General features: G+C 34.5%; 1 protein-coding gene across 1 annotated transcript in view; it reads left to right on the plus strand.

Annotated features, from left to right (window-relative positions):
• The window catches only part of ITGB8 (integrin subunit beta 8), an 85,902-nt gene that overhangs the window by 33,808 nt on the left and 30,701 nt on the right, over nt 1-21,393 (plus strand). The window contains exons 4-6 of the mRNA XM_045495044.1: nt 14,814-15,060; nt 16,392-16,557; nt 17,154-17,312. Of these exons, the coding sequence (XP_045351000.1) occupies nt 14,814-15,060; nt 16,392-16,557; nt 17,154-17,312 (572 nt within the window). The remainder of the gene's footprint in view (nt 1-14,813; nt 15,061-16,391; nt 16,558-17,153; nt 17,313-21,393) is intronic.

The raw sequence follows: 21,393 nt of genomic DNA on the forward strand, positions 1-21,393 counted from the left end.
CTGATCTTTTTTGTGTGCCTACAGCTAGCTAGCTGTGTGGCCTCGGACACTCTGCAAACCTGACCACATTATATTATAATTATGTGTTTCCAGACTTGATCACATTGTAGTGTAATTGTGTTCCAATTCCATTGCCAGCTCTTGAAGAAAGAGAACATGTTTTATTCCCCTTTTTCTCCAAAGCCTCACAGAGTGCTGGCTTTTAGTAAGCACTCCGTAAGTATATGTTGACTTGATTAGTTGATTAATTAATTAGTAAGAGATGTAAATTAAGCTAAGTCCTTAGAGCCTTTGCGATAAACTTTTAAACACAAAACTACAATTCATAATTATCATAATTGAGCTGCTTTGTGATGGTTCCTGAGAGTAACACATAGTTCTCCTCCTATACCTCTCTTATACTTGCCATTTCATCACATTGTATTACACAGTTTGGCACCTGTAGTAGGCCACCGGAAATTATTCATTTTCTTCCACTGCTAGAAAATCCCAGTGTACAAGCTACCTATGACAAGATAATTTCAGGTACATAGGTATGCATCAGTTAATTAGATGCATTTAGATTTAAGCAGTATGCAATTGCCTTTAAGTCTTCATTATTTCATTCTGGGTGGTCTTGTCCTGGCATTAAATTTTTAAATAACCATTATTGACACATGACCTCCCTTTTCCAAAGCTGAGCTATTTCTCCAGATTCTTCAATTACCAGAAAAACAAAGTCTATTTCTTTCTTGGCATCAGGCATATTCCCAGCTTCCAATTAAAACTATGCTCTTCACCATATAAAACAATTATACAGCCCAGTATGGACATATACAAGTAACAGTTGGAAAGGGATACACAAAAATGAAGGTAATTAGGTTGGTAAGATTATGCCATTCACCATCTTCTATTGCTACCATAACAAAATTGTGTACACTAGGGGACTTAAACGACAGAAATTTATTTTCTCGCAGTCCTGGAAGTTAGAAAGTACAAGATCAAGGTACTGGCTGATTTTGTTCCTGGGGAGGGAGAAAAAGAGACACACAGAGAGAAGAAGATGGAGATGGAGGTCTCTGATGTCTCTTCCCAAAAGGGCACTAATCTCATTACGAGGGCCCCACCCTCATTACCTCATCTAAACCCAATTATCTCCAAAGGCTCCATCTCCAAACAACATCACATTATGGTTTAGGGATTCAACATGTAAATTTGGAGGGAACACAATTTGGTCCATAGCTCCTGATATATAAAATAACATTTTCAAAGGCCATGGAGTAATTTTAGATATTAGTCATATTTTAGACAAGAATATTTAATTCCAAAAAGCAAAAAAATATTTTTATAGGTCAATATGTGTGTACATTGTGCTATAATATTTGAAGTCAGTATAAGAGAGTAAACAAATATTAAATAACAAAGAAAAGTTTCTCCTAAATAAAGTCTGTCTCCAAGAATAAATCAAAACTCTAGTCATAGACCATTTAATAATAACAATAACAACAACTGACAGCAAAATACATGGGATGTCGGGCACCTAGGTGGCTCAGTCGGTTAAGCATCCAACTTCGGCTCAGGTCATGATCTCACAGTTTGTGAGTTCGAGCCCCACGTCAGGCTCTATGCTGTCAGCTCAGAGCCTGGAGCCTGCTTCCAATTCTGTGTCTCCTTCTCTCTCTGCCCCTCCCCCACTTGTGCTCTGTCTCTCTCTGTCTCTCAAAAATAAGTGTAAAAAAAAATAAAAAAAAAATACATGGGATGTGAATGAAGTTGCTCCCAGAAAAATTAAGATCTTTAAATACTTTTATTATTAAAGAAGAAGGAACAAAAATTAAGCATCCAAATTAAGATATAGGAGTAAAAAAAAGGCCATAAGGAAAACAAGGGGAAGGAATTAATAAGTTAAGAAAAAAAATTAACAAAATGAAAAAGAGAAATAAAAAAGGAAAATGAATGAATAAATCCAAGAGCTAGTTCTTTTTAAAGTCCAATAAATAGACAAATTGCTGGCATAGCTAATTAAGAAAAGAAGAAAAGAAGTAAATAACCCAGTTATATAGATTATAGCCAGAGAAACAAATATTAAGGGAAAAAAGCCATTAAGAAAAAATTAATCACAAAAATCTATGGTAAAATGTATAAATCTTAATAATATAGGTAATTTTAAGGAACATATGCATGACTAATATTGACTCAAGAAGAGAGTGAGCCCTAAGAAACCTAATAAAGATCAAAGAAATTAATAACATTATAAAATTATAAAATACTCACATTAGGTCTAAATGTTTTCTTCAGAATAAATGATTTAATGTTCACCCAAACATTAGGAAATGCATTATACCTGTACTACATAAACTCTTCCATTAGTTTTAGAAAAGCCCTAGAAGCTACTCAGTTTGTACAAGGTTAGCATAACCCTAGTATTAAACCCTTAACATATTAGGAAATCACATTAAACCATATGTGATAAGAAAAACAATGCCAAAAGGAAAAAAATATATGTTTGTTATCTCAACAGATGCTGAAAAACTATACAATAAAATTTAGTGTCTATTCTGCCAAAATAAAAATTTAAGAATAGTTCCTTAATATATATTAAAATCCTTCTGGAAGTTTTATGTAAAAGCAGTTAGACAAGAAAACCAAATATGAGTTATAAATATTTTTAGAAGATAAAGCAAAATTATCATCATATGTCTATCTCATAAATCCAAGCAAATCAACCAAAAATAATTTTTAAAATAGAAAACAAAAAATAGGGGCACCTAGCTGGCTCAGTCCACAAAGCATTCAACTCTTGATCAGGGCCATGAGTTTGAGCTCCACCTTGGACCTAGAGTTTACTTAAAAAAAAAAAAATGAATAAAAAAAAATACCTCAGCCTTTGTTATATAAATAAGGTATGCGTATTAAAATAAATATATAAATATGCACATAAATTAATTAATTAATTAATTAAGTGGCAGGTTTTTTAAAATATTCAAATCAATGGATTTCTTACATAATATTAAATATAATTTAAAAAGGGATATAGCAGCAACCTAAAACACAAACTGTCTAGGGATAAACTTTAAAAAGAAAATGTATAAGATCCATTGTGCTACCTAGAAGATATGAATAAATGCAGAAGAATTTTATGTTGCTGATTAGGAAGACAATATTATGGCAGAAAGAGTTAAGATGCCAGAGTAGTAAGGGGATCCTGGGCTTCTCTCTTCTCTTGAACATAGCTAGGTCAACATCAAACCATTTTGGATACCTAGGAAATTGATCTGAGGATTAACAGAACAATCTTCCTAATTTGAGAGAAAGAACGTGGCAGCTTCTCTTAACAAGCAAACCAAAACACACCTAGGATCTAGGACCTAAAGAATTATTTTTAATTTTTTAATTTTTATTTCATTCTATTATTACTGTTGTTGTTTCTTCCACCAAAATGACAAGATGGAGGAATTCCCCTCAAAAGAAAGAACAGGAAGAAATTATGACCAGAGATTTAATCAATGCAGATGTAAGTAAGGTGTCGGAACCAGAATTTAAAACAATGATTTTAAGGATAGTAGCTGGGGTTGAAAAAGGCATAGAAGACACCAGAGAGTCACTTCCTGCAGAGATAAAAGAACTAAAATCTAGTCAGGCCAAAATTAAAAATACTATAACCAAGATGCAAACCCAAATGGAGGCCATAAAAATGAGGATGGATAAGGCAGAGGAGTGAAAGAACAATACAGAAGATAAAATTATGCAAAATAATGAAGCTGAAACAAGAGGGAAGCAAAGATCAGGGATCATGAAGACAGACTTAGGAAACTCAGTGATTTATTAAAATGTAATAACATTTGTATCACAGGAATCCCAGAAGACAAAAAGAGAGAAAAAGGGGCAAAAGTTTATGTGAGTAAATTATTGCTGAAAACTTCTGTAATTTGGGGAGGGTGACAGACATCAAAATTCAAGAAGCACAGAGAACTCTCATTAAATGCAACAAAAGCTCATTATCTCTAATACATATCATAGTCAAATTCACAAAATACACAGACAAGGAAAGAATCCTGAAAGCAGCAAGGGAAAAAAAAAAAAAAGCCCTTAACCTACAGGGAAAGACAGATCAGGTTTGCAACAGATCTGTCCACAGAAACATGGCAGGCCAGAAAGGAGTTGCAAAAGATATTCAGTGTGCAGAATGTGAAAAAATATGCAGCCAAGAACACTCTATCCAGCAAGGCCATCATTCAGAAGAGAAGGAGAAATAAAAAGGTCCTAGACAAACAAAAACTAAAAGAGTTTGTGACCACTAAACCAGAACTACGATAAATTTTAAGGGGAACTCTGAGTGGAGGAAAAAAAAAAGCAACAAAGACTAGAAAGGACCATAGAGCATCACCAGAAATATCAACTCCATAGGTAACACAATGGTACTAAATTCATATATTTCAATACTTACTCTGAATGAAAATGGATTAAATGCTCCAATCAAAAGACACAGGGTATCAGAATAGTTAAAAAAAGAAGATCTGTCTATATGCTGCCTGTAAGAGACTCATTTTAGACCTAAAGACACCTGCAGATTCAAAGTGAGGGGATGGAGAACCATCTGTCATGCTAATGGACATCAATAGAAAGCTGGAGTAGCCATACTTATATCAGACAAACTAGATTTTAAAACAAAAGACTGTAACAAGAGACGAAGAAAGGCATTATATTGTAATTCACGGTCTATTCATCAAGAAGATCTAACAGTTGTAAATATTTATGCCCCCAACTTGAAGGAAACCAAATATATAAATCAATTAATAACAAACATAAACATACTGATAATAATCCAATAATAGTGTGGGACTTTAACACCCCACTCACAGCAATGGATAGATCATTGAAGTAGAAAATCAACAAGGAAGCAATGGCTTTGAATTACACACTGGACTTAACGAATGGACTTAACGAATATATTTCAGAACATTTCATCTAAAGCAGAATACACATTCTTCTTGAGTGCACATGGAACATTCTCCAGAATAGATCGCATACTGTGTCATAAATCAACCCTCAACAAGTACAAAAAGACAGAGATCATACCATGCATGTTTTCAGATCACAGCACTATAAAATTTGAAGTCGACCACCAGAAAAATTTGGAAAGCCCCCAAATATATGAGGTTAAAGAACATCTACTAAAGAATGAATGGGTTAACCAGGAAATTAAAGAAGAAATAAAAAAAATACATGGAAGCCAATGAAAATGAAAATACAACAGTCTAAACCCTTTGGAATGCAGCAAAGGCAGTCCTAAGAGGGAAGTATATTGCAATTCAGATGACATGATACTCTATGTAGAAAACCTGAAACCAAAAATTTTCCAGAAATGTCCCAAATACATAGCCTAACCTTAGGCTATGTAAAACTAGAAAAACAGACAAAAATAAAAACAAAAAACTATCAAATAAAGTAGAAAGCCAGCAGAGGAAGGGGAATAATAAAGATCAGAGCAGAAATAAATGATATAGAAGGAAAAAAAAAAACAGAACAGATCAATGAAACTAAGAGCTGGTTCTTTGAAAAAATAAACAAAATTAATAAACCCCTGGAAAGACTTATCAAAATGAAAGAGAAAGGACCCAAATAGATAAAATCACAAATGAAAGAGGAGAGATCACAACTAACACCACAGAAATACAATTAGAATACTTTGAAAAATTATATGCCAACAAACTGGGAAATGTAGAAGAAATGAACAAATTCCTAAACACTCAAAAACTACCAAAAATGAAAACTGGAAGAAGTAGAAAAACTTGAACAGAACCATAACCAAAAAATGAGAATGATTCAGTAATAAAAAAATCTCTCAACAAACAAGAGTCCAGGGCCAAATGGCTTCCCAAGGGAATTCTACCAGACATTTAAAGAAGAGTTAATACCTATTCTTCTCATAGTGTTTCAAAAGATAGAAATAGAAGGGAAACCTCCAAACCCATTCTGTGAAGCCACCATTACCTTGATTCCAAAACCAGACAAAGACTCCACTAAAAAGGAGACTTACAAGCCAAAATGAATAAGGATGCAAAAATTCTCAACAAGATACTAGCAAATTGAATTCAACAGTACATTAAAATAATTATTCACCATGATCAAGAGGGATTTATTCCTGGGCTGCAGGACTAGTTCAATATTCACAAATCACTCAAGGTGATACATCACATTAATAAAAGAAAGGATAAGAACCATATGATCCTGTCAATAGATGCAGAAAAAGTATTTGACAAAATATAGTAATTGTTCTTGATATAAACCCTAAACAAAGTAGGGATAGATGAAACATACCTCAACATCATAAAGGCCATATACTAAAGACCCACAGCTAATATCATCCACAATGGGAAAAACAGATCCTTTCCCCTATGGTCAGGAACAAGACAGGGATGTCCACTCTCACCACTACTATTTAATATAGTACTGGAAGTTGTAGCCTTTGCAATCAGACAACAAAAAGAAATAAAAATATCCAAATCCACCAGGGAAAAGTCAAACTTTCACTATTTGCAGATGACATGATACTCTATGTAGCAAACCTGAAACCAAAAATTTGCTAGAACTAATACATGAATTGAGCAAAGCTGCAGGATATAAAATCAACATGCAGAAACCTGTTGCATTTCTATACACCAATAAAGAAGCAGCAGAAAAAGAAATCAAGGAATAGATCCCATTTGCAAATGTACCAAAAACAATAAGATACCCAGAAATAAACCTAACTAAAAAGGTAAAAGATTTGTACTCTGAAAACTATAAGAACACTTATGAAAGAAATTGAAGAGTACATAAAGAAATGGAAAGCATTTCATGCTCATGGATTGGAAGAACAAACATTGTTAAAATGTCTGTACTACTCAAATCAATCTACACATTAAATACAATCACTATCAAAACACCAGCAGCATTTTTCACAGAGCTAGAACAAACAATCCTAAAATTTGTATGGAACCACAAAAGACCCTGAATAACCAAAGCAATCCTAAAAAAGCAAAACAAAACTGGAGGCATCACTATTCCAGATTTCAAGCTATAATACAAAGTAATAGTCATCAAAATAGTATAGTACTGGCACAAAAACAGATACATAGATCAATGGAACAAAGAAGAAAACCCAGAAGTGGACCCACAACTACATGGTCAACTCATCTTCATCAAAGCAGGAAAGAATATCCAATGGAAAAAAGAGTCTCTTCAACAAATGGTGTTGGGAAAACTAGAGGGCAACATGCAGCAGAATGAAATTGGATCACTTTCTTACACCATACTCAAAAATTAACTCAGATCAATGAAAGACTTAAATGTGAGACAAGAAGCCATAAAAATCTTACAGGAGAACAGAGGCAGCAACCACTTTGACATCTGCCAGAGCTACTTCTTATTAGACACATTGCTGAAGGCAAGGGAAACAAAAGCAAACATGAACTATTGGGACTTAAGCAAGAAAAAAAAATTCTGCACAGCGAAGGAAACAGTGAACAAAACTAAAAGGAAGCCTATTGAATGGGAGAAGATATTTGCAAATGATATGTCTGAAAAAGGGTTTGCATCCAAAATCTATAAAGAACTTAACAAACTCAACACCCAAAAAATAAATAATCCAGTTAAGAACTGTGCAGAAGACATGAATAGACACTTTTCCAAAGAAATGGCCAATAGATACATGAAAAGATGCTTAACATCACTCATCATCAGAGAAATACAAATCAAAATCACAATGAGATACTATCTACACCTTTCAGAAAGGCTAAAATTAACACAAGAAACAACAGGTGTTGGGAGGATGTGGAGAAAGGGGAACCCACTTACACTGTTGGTAGGAATGCAAAGTGGTACAGCCACTCTGGAGAGCAGTATGGAGGTTCCTCAAAAAACAACATATAGAACAACCTTACAGTCTAGCAATTGCACTATTAGGTATTTACCCAAAGAATACAAAAATATAGATTTGAAGCAGTACTCAAACCCCAATGTTTATAGCAACATTATCAACAATAACCAAACTATGGAGAAAACCCAAATGTCCATTGACTGATGAATGGATAAAGAAGATGTGGTGGTAAATAGATATAGAGAGAGAGAAAGGGAGAGAGAGAGAGGGAGGAATATTACTCAGCCATCAAAAAGAATAAAATCTTCCCATTTGCAAGGATGTGGATAGAGCTAGAATGTGTTATGCTAAACGAAATAAGTCAATCAAGAAGGACAAATTCCATATGATTTCATTCCTATGTGGAATTTAAGAAACAAACAGATGAACATATGGGGGGCAGAGAGAATAGAGGGAAACAAACCACAAGAGACTCCTAATGATAGAGAACAAACTGTGGTTTCATGGAGGGAAGTGGCTGGGAGATGGGCTAGATGGGTGATGGCTACTAAGGAGGGCACTTGTGATGAGCACTGGGTGCACTGCATTCTACTTCTCAAAGTAATATTGCCCCGTAAGTTAACTAAAATTTAAATTAAAAAAAAGGAAGACAATATTACAGCAATGGCAGTTTTCTATAAACATACTCTATAAATGTAACAAATCCAAATGAATCAATAAATAAGACAATCCCAATCCAATTTGAATGAAGGTTTTTAAAGCAAATCTTCAGTGATACTCATTATGCATGTATCTTTGTATAAAATAGAATATTCATATAGGATAAATTCTTATAAATAGATTTACTAGGTCAAATATATATAAATTTATTTAGGTTCCCAATGTATATTATCAGGTTATTTATAAGAAAAATGGATGTCCAGTTAAGGCTTTCAGAGTCAACCTTGCCTTTTCATTCTTTTTAATCTCTTAAGTTTTTACATATAACTCGTCTGTTAGCTGTTTTCTTTTCCCTTTATCCTAGAATTAAAAAGCTGCAACATTTTTCCTAAGCTTACTTTAACCATCTTTAGTTCTTTTTGTGTGTGTGTGATTTGCCTTTCATACAAATTTTCCTGTTTTTCTAACTGAACACTAATTTTTAGTAGCTTATACATGAAGCTTATCATATATTATTTGCCTCAAATAAATATGACTATATCCTCTCAAAATGTTTTTCTCTGTTTTAAATACTCGGGATTTGAAAATTATAAGGTGAATTTTTTTTCTATTATTGTGTTACACTTAAATATATACATTTAAATGAATTTAAATTTAGTTTGTTCCTTTTTGTATATATAATGGTGGTTGATTCTTCCTGAGACTAAAAATTAACAGTTCAGAAGGTGGGTAACAGTTTCAGTGCTATAGATAAGCAATAATAGTAATGGTGATGAGGCAGGAGAAAAATGGACAGGCATGAGAGATGTCTCTCATTAGCATCCCCAGGGGTTGGTGATTGATGAGCAAGGAGACACTGGAGCTGTGGCTTAAGTAACAAGGTGAGAGGTATGGCTGCCTACTGTGGAAGGTTGGTACTGAGTTCAAACTGAGACATCTTAATTTGAGGTAGTGACTTACTGTATTTGAAGCTGAAGTTCAGCAGGAGGTACAGGTTGGATAAAGATGTGGGAGACCTCAATGTGAGTTCTTAACTAAGGTCACTGAAGGCAGTATGGGGAGTAGAAGAGTGAAAAGAGAAATGCTTAATGTCTATGTCAATCACTATGGGGCTTGATTCTATTTAGTTTCCCACTACTATTTGGATTTCTGTATGCAAATTAGCGTAATTGTCTAATGGGTGTAAGCCATCTTTCCAACATAGCTATGACAGAACTCTATATTATAATATACATACACAACAAGTAGTTATTAAATTACATTTAATAAGTTCATCTAAAAAATGCATATGATGGGGCACCTGGGTGCTTTAGTCAGTTAAACATCAGACTCTTGATTTCAGCTTAGGTCATGATCTCACAGTTCATGAGATTGAGTCCCACATTGGGCTGTGCGCTGACAGTGCAGAAATAACCTTTAAAATAAATGCACATGGCACCAGTTGTTCTGTTTTGTTTTGTTTTGTTTTGTTTTAAGTTCATTTATTTATTTTGGGAGAGAGACAGTTCAGGGGAGAAGCAGAGGGAGTGGGAAAGAGAATCCCAAGTAGGCTCTGTGCTGTCAGCGCAGACCCAACTCAGGGCTCAATCCCGTGTCTCTGGTATCATGACCTGAGCCAAAATCAAGAGTTGGATGCTTAACTGACTGAGCCACCCATGCACCCTGACATGCCAGCTTTGAAGCATAACATATAAAGCTACACTTTACCAACTCCAGATATATAGAAACATCACTCCTCATGATATGAAAGTCCTCTCTACCATGACACATATAATGCATACCTAAGTGTAAAATGAATTTATCCCCTAATATTGATTTGATTTATTTATAATCACTTATTCTTATCTTATAAAATTCATTATGTTCAATGTAGCATCTATTAAGAATCTAAAAATTTTTTCATGAATACTTCTATTAGATCATATACTAACTAAACTTTTTAAACAATGTTGGTAGGTTTCTATTGTATATTTAATATATGTAATATATATTATTGAATCTTTAAAATTTTAAAAATTTAAAAGTGACACTTTCTTTTACTTTTTACTTCTTAAACTATACTTTTTTTTCTTATTTTTACCTATCAATCTTATGGAAAAATAGTAACAGAAGCTACTGATCCTACTTGATGTTCCCTAAGAACACTGAAATGAAATCTTTAGGAAGGTAGGAGAGAGAAAGAAATCCTCTAATTCTACTTCAGAAGTAATATAATGTATATGATAAAGATAAGTATAATCTATACCTCACTAACTTAAGAAAATGTTTCAACATTAATTCATTTTTGTATTGTAAAAAAAATCCCTTTAATTTAGTGTAGCTTAATTTAAAATATAAGATTTTTCAGGTATTCTTCTTAAATTAAAAAAAAATAACCATAAAATATATAGAAGTCATTCATTCTTTTCCCCTCTACCCCTTGGCACAATCCCTTATTTTATCCCCCACAGAAAGTCAGAAACGTGCTGGAGTCTGTGCCTTGATGTTTCAAACCCATCTCATTCTGGGGCCTTCTTCCCCCACCCAAGTACAAGAAATTGGCTCTTCTTTCTTCCTACTAGTTTTCCGCAGTTTCTTATAGTTTTTCAATTTCATCTTATGTAGAACGTTTTTAGTTATCTTTTCTTAATGTCCCATCATGGTTGTTTCAGCCAAATCTTCCAAGATGTTAACACCATTATTTGAGTGATTTAAAACTCATTCTCACTACTTTTCATTCTTTGAGCTATTAACACCAGTACTGACAATAGCTCTAAGTAGGTCTCAGCTTTCCCCCAAGTCCTATTTCTTATTCTATGTCACAGACTCACTTCTTCCCTTTGAAGTTAATTGACAGAAGAAAGGATCTGAGCTTTTAGAATCTCCAAAGGTATAAGAATGAAACTTTCTTGGAAATAATATAAGTAGTAGCATAAACATTTGGAGCCAGATGATATTCTTTCCTCCTCTGTGGGAAAGAAGTCATAGATATTAGCATCTCAGGAAGGTAAATATGTGGACCTTTTGAAATGCTGTATCAAAATGTGCTTCAGTGTAGTTTAGTTAAACACATCTATGAGTGCCTATGCATGTACCAAATCCAGAGGCTTCAGAGATAAATGAATAGTTTTTACCCTAATGAGGCTTATAAGTTAGTAATAGTAATAATGATAATTACTAATGTGTGTGTGTATGTATATATATATATATTTACAGTGTACCAAATACTGCAGTAAATTTTTTACATAGATTATGTTACTTAGTATCTCTTAGCCACTAAAAGAACCCACCTCTCTCAGAGTAGCATTTATGACATTACTGCCTACATTGATAACCTCAAAGCAATGATGATCACAGATACCAAATCTTATTTTTACATGTGTTTCTTTCTCATCCATTATATTCAAAATTTCTAATGTCATCTGTCTTTTGAGACCTGTGTTGGTGGCACCCCAGTATGAACTGAGTGGAGATTTTATATGGGGACACAGTATCCATGTCCCCATGAAAAGGTATTTCTACTACCTCCAAGAGAATGTTTCTTCCTCCTGTATAAATGAAGCCAAAACCCAGCTAGAAAGCATATATGGAAATATCTCAAGCTCATGGGAAAAACAATAATCCAAGCATGGCCCCTTCAGTCTCCTCCTTAACAAGCAAAGTGGAATTTGGGATTAGTCTATCTAGGGCTGCCTACTTGAGCTGACAACTAGAACCTTACAGGAACCTCAAATGCCTTGCAGTTGAAAAGCGGTAATGTTTGTTTTCTCCAGCAATGACTAAAAAGCCTGTGCATGGGAAGAGTCTCTTTTCCCCTTTATTAGAAACTTGTCGGGGCGCCTGGGTGGCGCAGTCGGTTAAGCGTCCGACTTCAGCCAGGTCACGATCTCGCGGTCCGTGAGTTCGAGCCCCGCGTCGGGCTCTGGGCTGATGGCTCAGAGCCTGGAGCCTGTTTCTGATTCTGTGTCTCCCTCTCTCTCTGACCCTCCCCCGTTCATGCTCTGTCTCTCTCTGTCCCAAAAATAAATAAACGTTGAAAAAAAAAATTTAAAAAAAAAAAAAAAAAAAAAAAAAAAGAAACTTGTCTTACTGAGGCCTCAGCCCAAGCTTCAAAATCAAGCTAGAGCAGCCTAAACCCTCCAGCCCTGACCATTTGGCAAGGCTTCTATACAGCCATCTTCTCTGAGGCCAGTGAGACCACGATTTGCTTGCAAGGCTAAGAGCAGCTACTGTATGCTGAGAGCTCTTGTATGGCTAACATTTGGTTGGACCTCCCCTAATATCTTAGTCCTCTAAGGAACTATGCCTTTGCAGATTCTGTTGGCTAAGATAACGAACCAACTTTATAACAACCTGCATAATACACTAAATATCTAGGGCATTATTCAATAACTCCATGAAAACACACAGCCTTTCATCTTTAGACAGAGACACAATAAACTGTAATGATCACCAAGATGAAAATACCATGTGGTCAGTGCCTAAGGTCTTCAGCTTATACCCAAGTCAACAGTTAAAAAACAATTACACAACTGGTAAAAATTAAAAAAAAAAAAAAAGGAAGAAGCTGATCCACACATTAAACCACATGAACCACACTCCCCAATTATGTTCCATTTCTATTTCTTATCAACTTGGCTCTGTCTAGATTTCTGACATTCTCCTGAATTGAACCTCTCCATCCAAATAGCAAGACATTTCCACAGGGACAGGCATTCTCGCTAGATACTGGGAAAGCAGAGCTGAATATACGCTCTTTGGAGGCAGCCCAGCTCCTAAAGGGAAGGAGTGAGGGAGTGGGATGGGTGGCCTTCACATGCCAAATTCTCCTCCCAAAAGCTTGGACACAAAATAAGAGTGTTACAGTAAAGGGATTTCCAGCACATACAGGCAAATTAGTAATGAGTAATTTCTCCCATCATTATTATTACATGCCAGAAAAACCTTATTATATTGAATACATTCTGTAACTGACTTGAAAACATCTGACTTATAAAATAATTTGCAAGAGATTATTGCTACTTCTGAAAATATGATTTGATAAATTAGAGGATTCTTTTGATAGGTAGATCAGGCTACCTATTGTATTTACAAATTGGTGTTTATTAAAAAATTTTTCTGCTCAAATTATTCTCCACTGATACTTAATGACTTACAAAACACTTACTTTATTGTTTAAAAATGTAAATTCACAAATTACCTATATTTAAATTGACGACTTTTTACCATATACTTACAGGCTTCCAATTATGGAATGAATAAGTCATGGGAATAAAAGGCACAGCATAAAGAATACAGTCAATACTGTAATAACAATATAACAGTACCGATGGTAGCTACACAGCATAACATAAAAACTTGACAAATCACTAAGTTGTACACCTAAAACTAACATTGTGTGTCAACTATACTCAAATAAAATAAGTAAATAATAAATAAAAATAAGTTAAAAATAATTACAGAACTACCAACTCCATAGAGTACTATATCCTTATATACAATGATACAGGTCCTTGTAGCAAATGATAATGGATAGAGAATTAAATAAAATTGCACTGCAGACAGTTGTTGGGAAGCTCCCACATTTCTCCTCATGGTGACCCTCTCCTCTCATCTAGTTGCTTGGCCTCCATGATCCCTCCTCAGCATGTTTATCAAGTATCCACTCTGCATTAGACAAATTGTGTTCCCTACATTGCCCAGGTGCCCAGTGGGGCACTGCTGGGTACCATTCTTTAGATCACTGTCTCTTTCCGTCTCACGATTAACTGTCGGGAAGAATCTCATTATCTAATTCATAATGACATACTACTTATTTTGAATAGGTTAACATACTGCTCAGTACTAGAGTTTTCACATCTCATACGTAAATATGCCTTAACCCAAAGGGATAAATTTGCATCTGTATCCAGTGAGAGGTAACTTTTCTTAAGATGCCTTTCTAGTTTTCCTCAAACCAAAAGGCACTTTCAAACCAATACAGCCACCTACTCTTGAGATAGAATGCTACTTGCTGTACTGTGCTATGCTTTCCTAGATACTAAGGGAAACACAGGTTCATGTGGCAATATATTTCCTATTGCATTTATACTGGCCCATATGTTATTATCTCTGCACTACAGAATTGTGACAAATCCATTGTAGAAGCTGGAAACAAATAAATTGATGAGGTTTTCAAACTGCTTTAAAATTATTCCAGGATGTTCCTAACTTCATTCATTATGTACAAATGTGTGGTAGTTGTTCTGTATATAAAATATAACCGATTCATTGAGAGCGTATCCTGAAATGTTTAAAATGAATATTATATGACGTTTGTGTTTCTTTCAACTAGAAGCGGAAGCTAATTTTATGCTGAAAATTCATCCTCTGAAGAAATACCCTGTGGATCTTTATTACCTGGTTGATGTCTCAGCATCAATGCACAATAATATTGAAAAATTAAATTCCGTTGGAAATGATTTATCTAGAAAAATGTCATATTTCTCCCGTGACTTCCGCCTTGGATTTGGCTCATATGTTGATAAAACAGTTTCACCATACATTAGCATCCACCCAGAAAGGATTCATAATCAATGCAGGTATCTAGAGGTTGATGTGAATTTCACAATGCCAAATTAATTTTTTTCTTAGAAAATCTATTTGTTTTTATATAAATGACTTACTAAATTTTATATTTGTTTTATTAAGTGAGAAATGAAAATATTTGGAGAGAAAGTATGTTTTTATCTGAAAACTTATGAGCTTATAACTTGGACTTCTTGTTTCATGTTTTTTCAAATATGATTCAGTTTTATCACAAAAAAAACCCCTACAAATAACATTAGTAATTTTAGACAAAACCCCAATATTCAGGCTACTATGCATAGCAATACCTGTTTGAGAATTCTGTTTTTGTCCTTTTTGATTGCTCCAAATTTGTTAAATGAAGGTTGGTCAAATTTAAAGTGCTTATATTGCCAGTACTGCAACTGTCTTTCCTTTACTGTGTTGTGACTAGGTTTGTAATTTTGTTGTTTAAGATGTGACTTCAAAGAAAGCTCTGCTGAAAGAGCCTCTTTTCTTATCATTTTGAAACTCTGATTCTAAATAGCATATGCTCCACTATGAAACAAGAACTAACCTTAAAAATAAAAGTTTCTCACACAGTATCCCAATTATCCTGTCGAGTTCTGAGAGAGAAATGTGTTCAGTTCTTCGTTAATATAACATTTCATTTTAACATCTTTCCTATTTCCATAATCTGCCCAGATCACTTTAGAGTGTACACTCTAATCTGCCCAAACAACTCTGCTAACTGTTGTAATGGATGCATCTCCTCATGGAGCTGTGTGCACCTTCTCCTGAATGTGCATGTGCCTGAGAAATTGTTCGCACTTTTGGGGACATCATGGGATTCTCAAAACAATTTTAATAAACTTTCATGATTCATTGATACTTTCACCCCAATTATCACTTTAAAAACTAGCATAATATTTTAAATATCAAACAATGGTATAATGTTTTCACTAAGTTCCTAAAAAACATTTCCCAAAAAGTGTTTTTCAACTATTTCATGGTCAAATATGATAGGAAAGCACTGCAAATTCTTATTTCCTCTTAAAAACTAGCCATGCATGTTAGCATAACAAAAGCTCTGTAGGTGTCCTATATCGAACACGTTTAGTCTTTACGTTTTGGATACCAAACCATTATATTCCTATTTCCTACTTGCAAAGAAACATCCAACAGTATTGAACTTTTCTGTGATTTTATAAAGTACTGCTTTTCTCTAATAAAAGTTCCTTGGCAAAAAAAATTATTCTATGTTCTTTTTTTACACCAAACCACACAATTTTACTGTGAGTAGTATTTTGGATCTTTGAATGAAGCATAGCAAAATAGAATTTGCATTTCTTCTTTTTTTACACAGCGACTACAATTTAGACTGTATGCCTCCCCATGGATACATCCATGTGCTATCTTTGACAGAGAACATTACTGAGTTTGAAAAAGCAGTTCACAGACAAAAGATCTCCGGAAATATAGATACACCTGAAGGAGGTTTTGATGCCATGCTTCAGGCAGCTGTCTGTGAGGTAAGAAGTTTCACATCATTTTGCTCAGATACAAAATCCCCCAAGAATTTAAGATTTTTTTTTCCTCTTTGGTGTATAGAGTCAAAACATAATATAGAAGAATACATTCTTCGGACTCTTACTTGTCACCAGTGTTATTCATTTTGGTATGTGTTCAGGACAGAGGGGCTAAATTGGGAGAGGGAATAATAGGGAATAAATAGGAAAATATAAAAGGGAAAGAATAACTTACGCACTTGGAAAATCCTTTCCAAAAGGGCTACTCTTTTTCACTTACCACTTTCCAAAGAAGAGCCCGAAATAGCCTTTTCCTACTCACATTGTGTTGGTGCTCTGCACTTTGTAGCCCTGGCTTGTTCTTCCTCTGGGGGAGGGCCAGAAATCTCTAGCTGTGAGATGTGCAGTCAAATGGCTATGGTAAAATAGAGGGTATACAAATAAAAGTTAGTGCTATTTAGGAAACAGCACTGTATTTACACACATCATTCTAGCCTGACATAATGTTTGTTAAATTCCCAACTTTACATTTCTTGAGATCGAGACCACAGTACAGATCTATGGTATGGTGCAAGATCTAATTACATGTTTATTTTAAGAGTCATATTGGATGGCGAAAAGAAGCTAAAAGATTGCTGCTGGTGATGACAGATCAGACATCTCATCTTGCTCTTGATAGCAAATTGGCAGGCATAGTGGTGCCAAATGACGGAAACTGCCATCTGAAAAACAACATCTACGTCAGATCTACAAGCATGGTAACATAGCAATAGATCCTTAGTAGTTATGATTCTTTTGGCCAAGATATAGGTTTAAACTGACAATTCACCTGTTCTTGTACCAAGAAATTATCTGAATGGGCATGATCCCGAGTTGGGATACACCATGAGAGAAAAGTTATGTAATAATGCAATCGGTAAATGCTGATTGATATATTAAGACTAAAACACTTTAACAACGTCTAGTAGCTGACTCTCTGATATGCTAAAAAGCACTGTATAATTTGCAAAAATGAAAGTGATATAGGAGCTTACTGTGTATGGAATTAAAGAACATTAAAAGGAAACATATGTGTGTATATGTATGTGTGTGTGTGTATATATATATATATATGTATATATACATATATATGTATACACTTTTTGCTTTATATTAAAAACAACTGGATCTGCATAGTTGGTATCTAAAAACAATATTAAGGATTGGTAAGAAAAGTGTTTTGGCCTGAAGAATCCTCACAGTATAATAGGGAGAACTAAATACAAACTAAGAAAAAAAGGAGTAAAACAAGGTTGGCTTTCAATATTCTGGACCTCACACCTTCCCTCTGAAGCTTATCTATATTTAGGGGACCTTTTTTTTAAATCAGTGGATAACTGGATTGCTTCCTGAGGATTAGCTTCAGCTCTGAATCATATACTTAATACAATCTCCTAGAACCACATCTTTCCCAGCATTAGCTACTCTGCATGTGGAAAATCAACTGTATGAAGCATCATTTATTTCTGACGCAAACTTATTTATACACAATGTTAGAACAAAGCTTCCAACCTACTCAGATCTTGGTATCCCAGTGTCTACATATTTTTTCCCCTGGTTTTATAGGAAAAGAAATCCAACAGTTCTGTTCATTAAGTAGTTAGATCCAAAAAACTTAACTATTTATGTCCTAAGAACATAGTAGCCAATTAAAAATAATATACATGAATCATCAAAAAATACATGTGTGTATATTTATGTCATTCGTAGTAATGAACTTAAGAATAGAAATTTGCCAAGCCTCAGAATCAGACTAGACATCACCACCCTCATTTCCTGTTCCACATTGATTTTCATGCTGCCCAGTTTTGGAAGATATGATATCATCTAAAGGAACAAAGCCAAATGTAATCTTAAAAACACAAACTACATCCAGCTAGTAGTTCATGGCTACCTGACAGATGTCAAATTATCACCTTGAAATTTAAAGATATTCCAAGGCGCTCTGGTAAGTGTACCGTAGTGCTCCAAGGCACCTCATCCTCAAACATACTTTGGGAATTTCAATATTAGAAGCATATAAGTTATGTAGAAATTTGTGTGGTTCCCATGAGTTAAATTTAAATAGTTTAAATTTAGTTAATCTGGAGCATCTTACCAGACTTACTAAATATCTAGAGGAGCAAGTATTACTGCATAGAATAAGTTCATCCCTTGGTTGGTTTAGCCCTCGATAGCAGCCTCAAAATTTAAAGATTTTAAAAGGTAACTAGAGTTTGAATTTTAAAATTGGGGATTTGGAATTATTCCAATAATGTCTTTCCCTTTTCTAATTCTCTTCTATTCAGTCACATTTCACTTTGGTAGACCCACCCATTTTAATTTAGTCATTTCTTATCTTTCCTTCCTTCTATTTAACCTTTTTAAATCTGAGGTAGAGTTCTAATTATTTACCAGGGAGTGGAGGAGGAGACAAGAGTAACTATTCTATTGTGAGCCAAGGAGAAGCATTTTTTTAAAGAAAAAATAATAATCACATTATTCTCAAATTGCATTGCATTATCCTTTTGAATTTTTGCCAAGTCACTGAAGTCATGTCTTTATAATTATATTTAAAGGGTGCTGCTGTCCATCTTGGAAAGATTCCTTAAGGCAAAGAAATGCTCTCATAATTTTAGACATATACCATGCCATATAACCTTATGGAAATTAATTATAATTCTGGTGGAATTTTGCACTGTGTTTGGGCTCTTATTACATCAGGAATTTGGATAATCTGTCATCAACTGCATTTGCCTTCTTGAACTTTGTTCCACCTACTTAACAGAATGAAACTTCCACATGTCACTGATGTGTATTGAGTAAACCAAGGAGCAGTGTGTTTGTTAATACCTTAGAAGAATATATTTATCTCATTTATCCCAGGTCTTTGTTTTAAGGGATCTTCTTCCTAAGAATTCTCATTCCCTTCGTTTCCAGGGACACTGCCCTAAAACAAAAGAAGTTGAAGCATATTGATTGATCCCTCGACTATGCATTTATATCTGCAAGATGTGCTACTGCTCTGAACCTTCCTATATCCAAAGCTACCCTGAACCTGACTTTAAGCAGATTTACCTGCTTATTTTAAAATGATCTCCATCTCTCTCCTATTTGGCCATTATAGAGGAAATTAAAAAGGTATAAGTTAGACAAGCAATTAAACACTTCACTTACTGGCTCTACCTCCAGCGGCCAACACCAGCAATGTTGAATGGTATCTGGGCTTCTTGGTCTAAGACTCTGGTTGTTTTACTTATAAAAGGAAATAACTGATAAAAGACCTTTTATATGACTAAATAACATGGGCCAGAGTTCTGCTACTTGTACATATAGCTCTTTCATGAGGGTCAATGTGACTTCCAAAATAACAATAACTACCATGTTTGGGGTATTTATTAACTGAAACCACTATAGCAAACACTGCATACAGCATCGAATTTATCTTTACAGCAACTGTAGAGTAGTCATAATTAGCCTTTTTTTTTTTAACAAACAGAAAAACTGAGGGTAGAAGTACTTAAGTAAGTTGACTAAGGACAGACAGCTAAGAAGTTTTAATATGTAGCAGAGGTGGGGCTCAAGTAGCTCAGTCCAGTTCAATCTTAAATTAAAATCTGTATTCTTTGCCACAGTGTCTCAAGGGAAAAGTACAAGAAATACAGCAGTGAAGTCCTTGGTGTAATTTCTGATCTAATTTCCTGGTTGCAGTCTTACTTATGAAAGACATAAAGCACATAATTTGGCTTACATGAATAAAGAAGATAGAATTAAAAATAGTTTCTATTTACACATTATTAAAATTAGTATATGGCTTTTGGAAAATAATATTATACTATTGAATAAATTACATTTTCCACTGCTTTTTCTCTAATTCCAGAATGAAAACTTGAGTAATATAGTTTTATAACTTATCCAGTAATAATGGCTGTTTAAAATATGGCATTCTTTCTACAATAGTAGGTATTAGTATAAAAATCATTAATGGTATAGAAGAAAGTTATTAATACTGGGTCTAGAATTTCAACCTGTTTCTCCACCCAGCTCCTCCAGGATGATTCTCAGCCTCCCTCAGAGACTTCCTTACAGTATTCACCCCATGCTTGGCAGTGGCCAAGAATAACACCAAGGTCTACAGTAACAGTGAAAGGGAGCTGAGGAGCAAAAGTTGGAAGAGGCACACCAGCCATGCAATGAACCCTTCCTTATTCGTGGATTTTTAAAGGTTGTTATGACTGTCTGTTCTGGATGGAGATATGCAAATTGGCAAAATCCTACCACAGTCCTAAATGTATTTAGTAGCTTAGATTTGGTGTTTCTTTTTCTATCCAGCCTTTTTTTTTTTCTTTTTTTGTCTCATCATATTATGGTTCAGGGATTCTTCATCTTTCCTATCACATAACTCCTCAGAATCCCCTTGCTTTGGGATTCATAGTTCATTCCCTCCCCTGAAGCCTCAATTGGATATACTCACCGCTGAACTGGTCACCATCTTAGAGGACAGAAGCTGAACTGCAGAAGGCATATTAGGCATTACTAAAGAGTTTTGCTTCTTTATGGGTGAAAACGGTCAATATTCTGCTAGTGACTTCTCATGTAACTTTATTTAACATGTTATTCACTTATAGTAAGCCAGTTAGGAAGGCTTTTTTTTTTTTCCTCCATGTATCTCAACTACTTGGAATTATATTCAGTTTTTCCAGAGCTGCCGCTGAAGATAGGGAGCCTGACAAGATGCTTGACTAATTTAATCTATAACTTTGCTGAGTTAACAAAAGTTAAAGTTATTATATTTATTTGTGTTCCTATTTTTCTGACAGG

The sequence above is a fragment of the Leopardus geoffroyi genome, chromosome A2 (assembly GCF_018350155.1).
Source record: "Leopardus geoffroyi isolate Oge1 chromosome A2, O.geoffroyi_Oge1_pat1.0, whole genome shotgun sequence".
Taxonomy (NCBI): Eukaryota; Metazoa; Chordata; class Mammalia; order Carnivora; family Felidae; genus Leopardus; species Leopardus geoffroyi.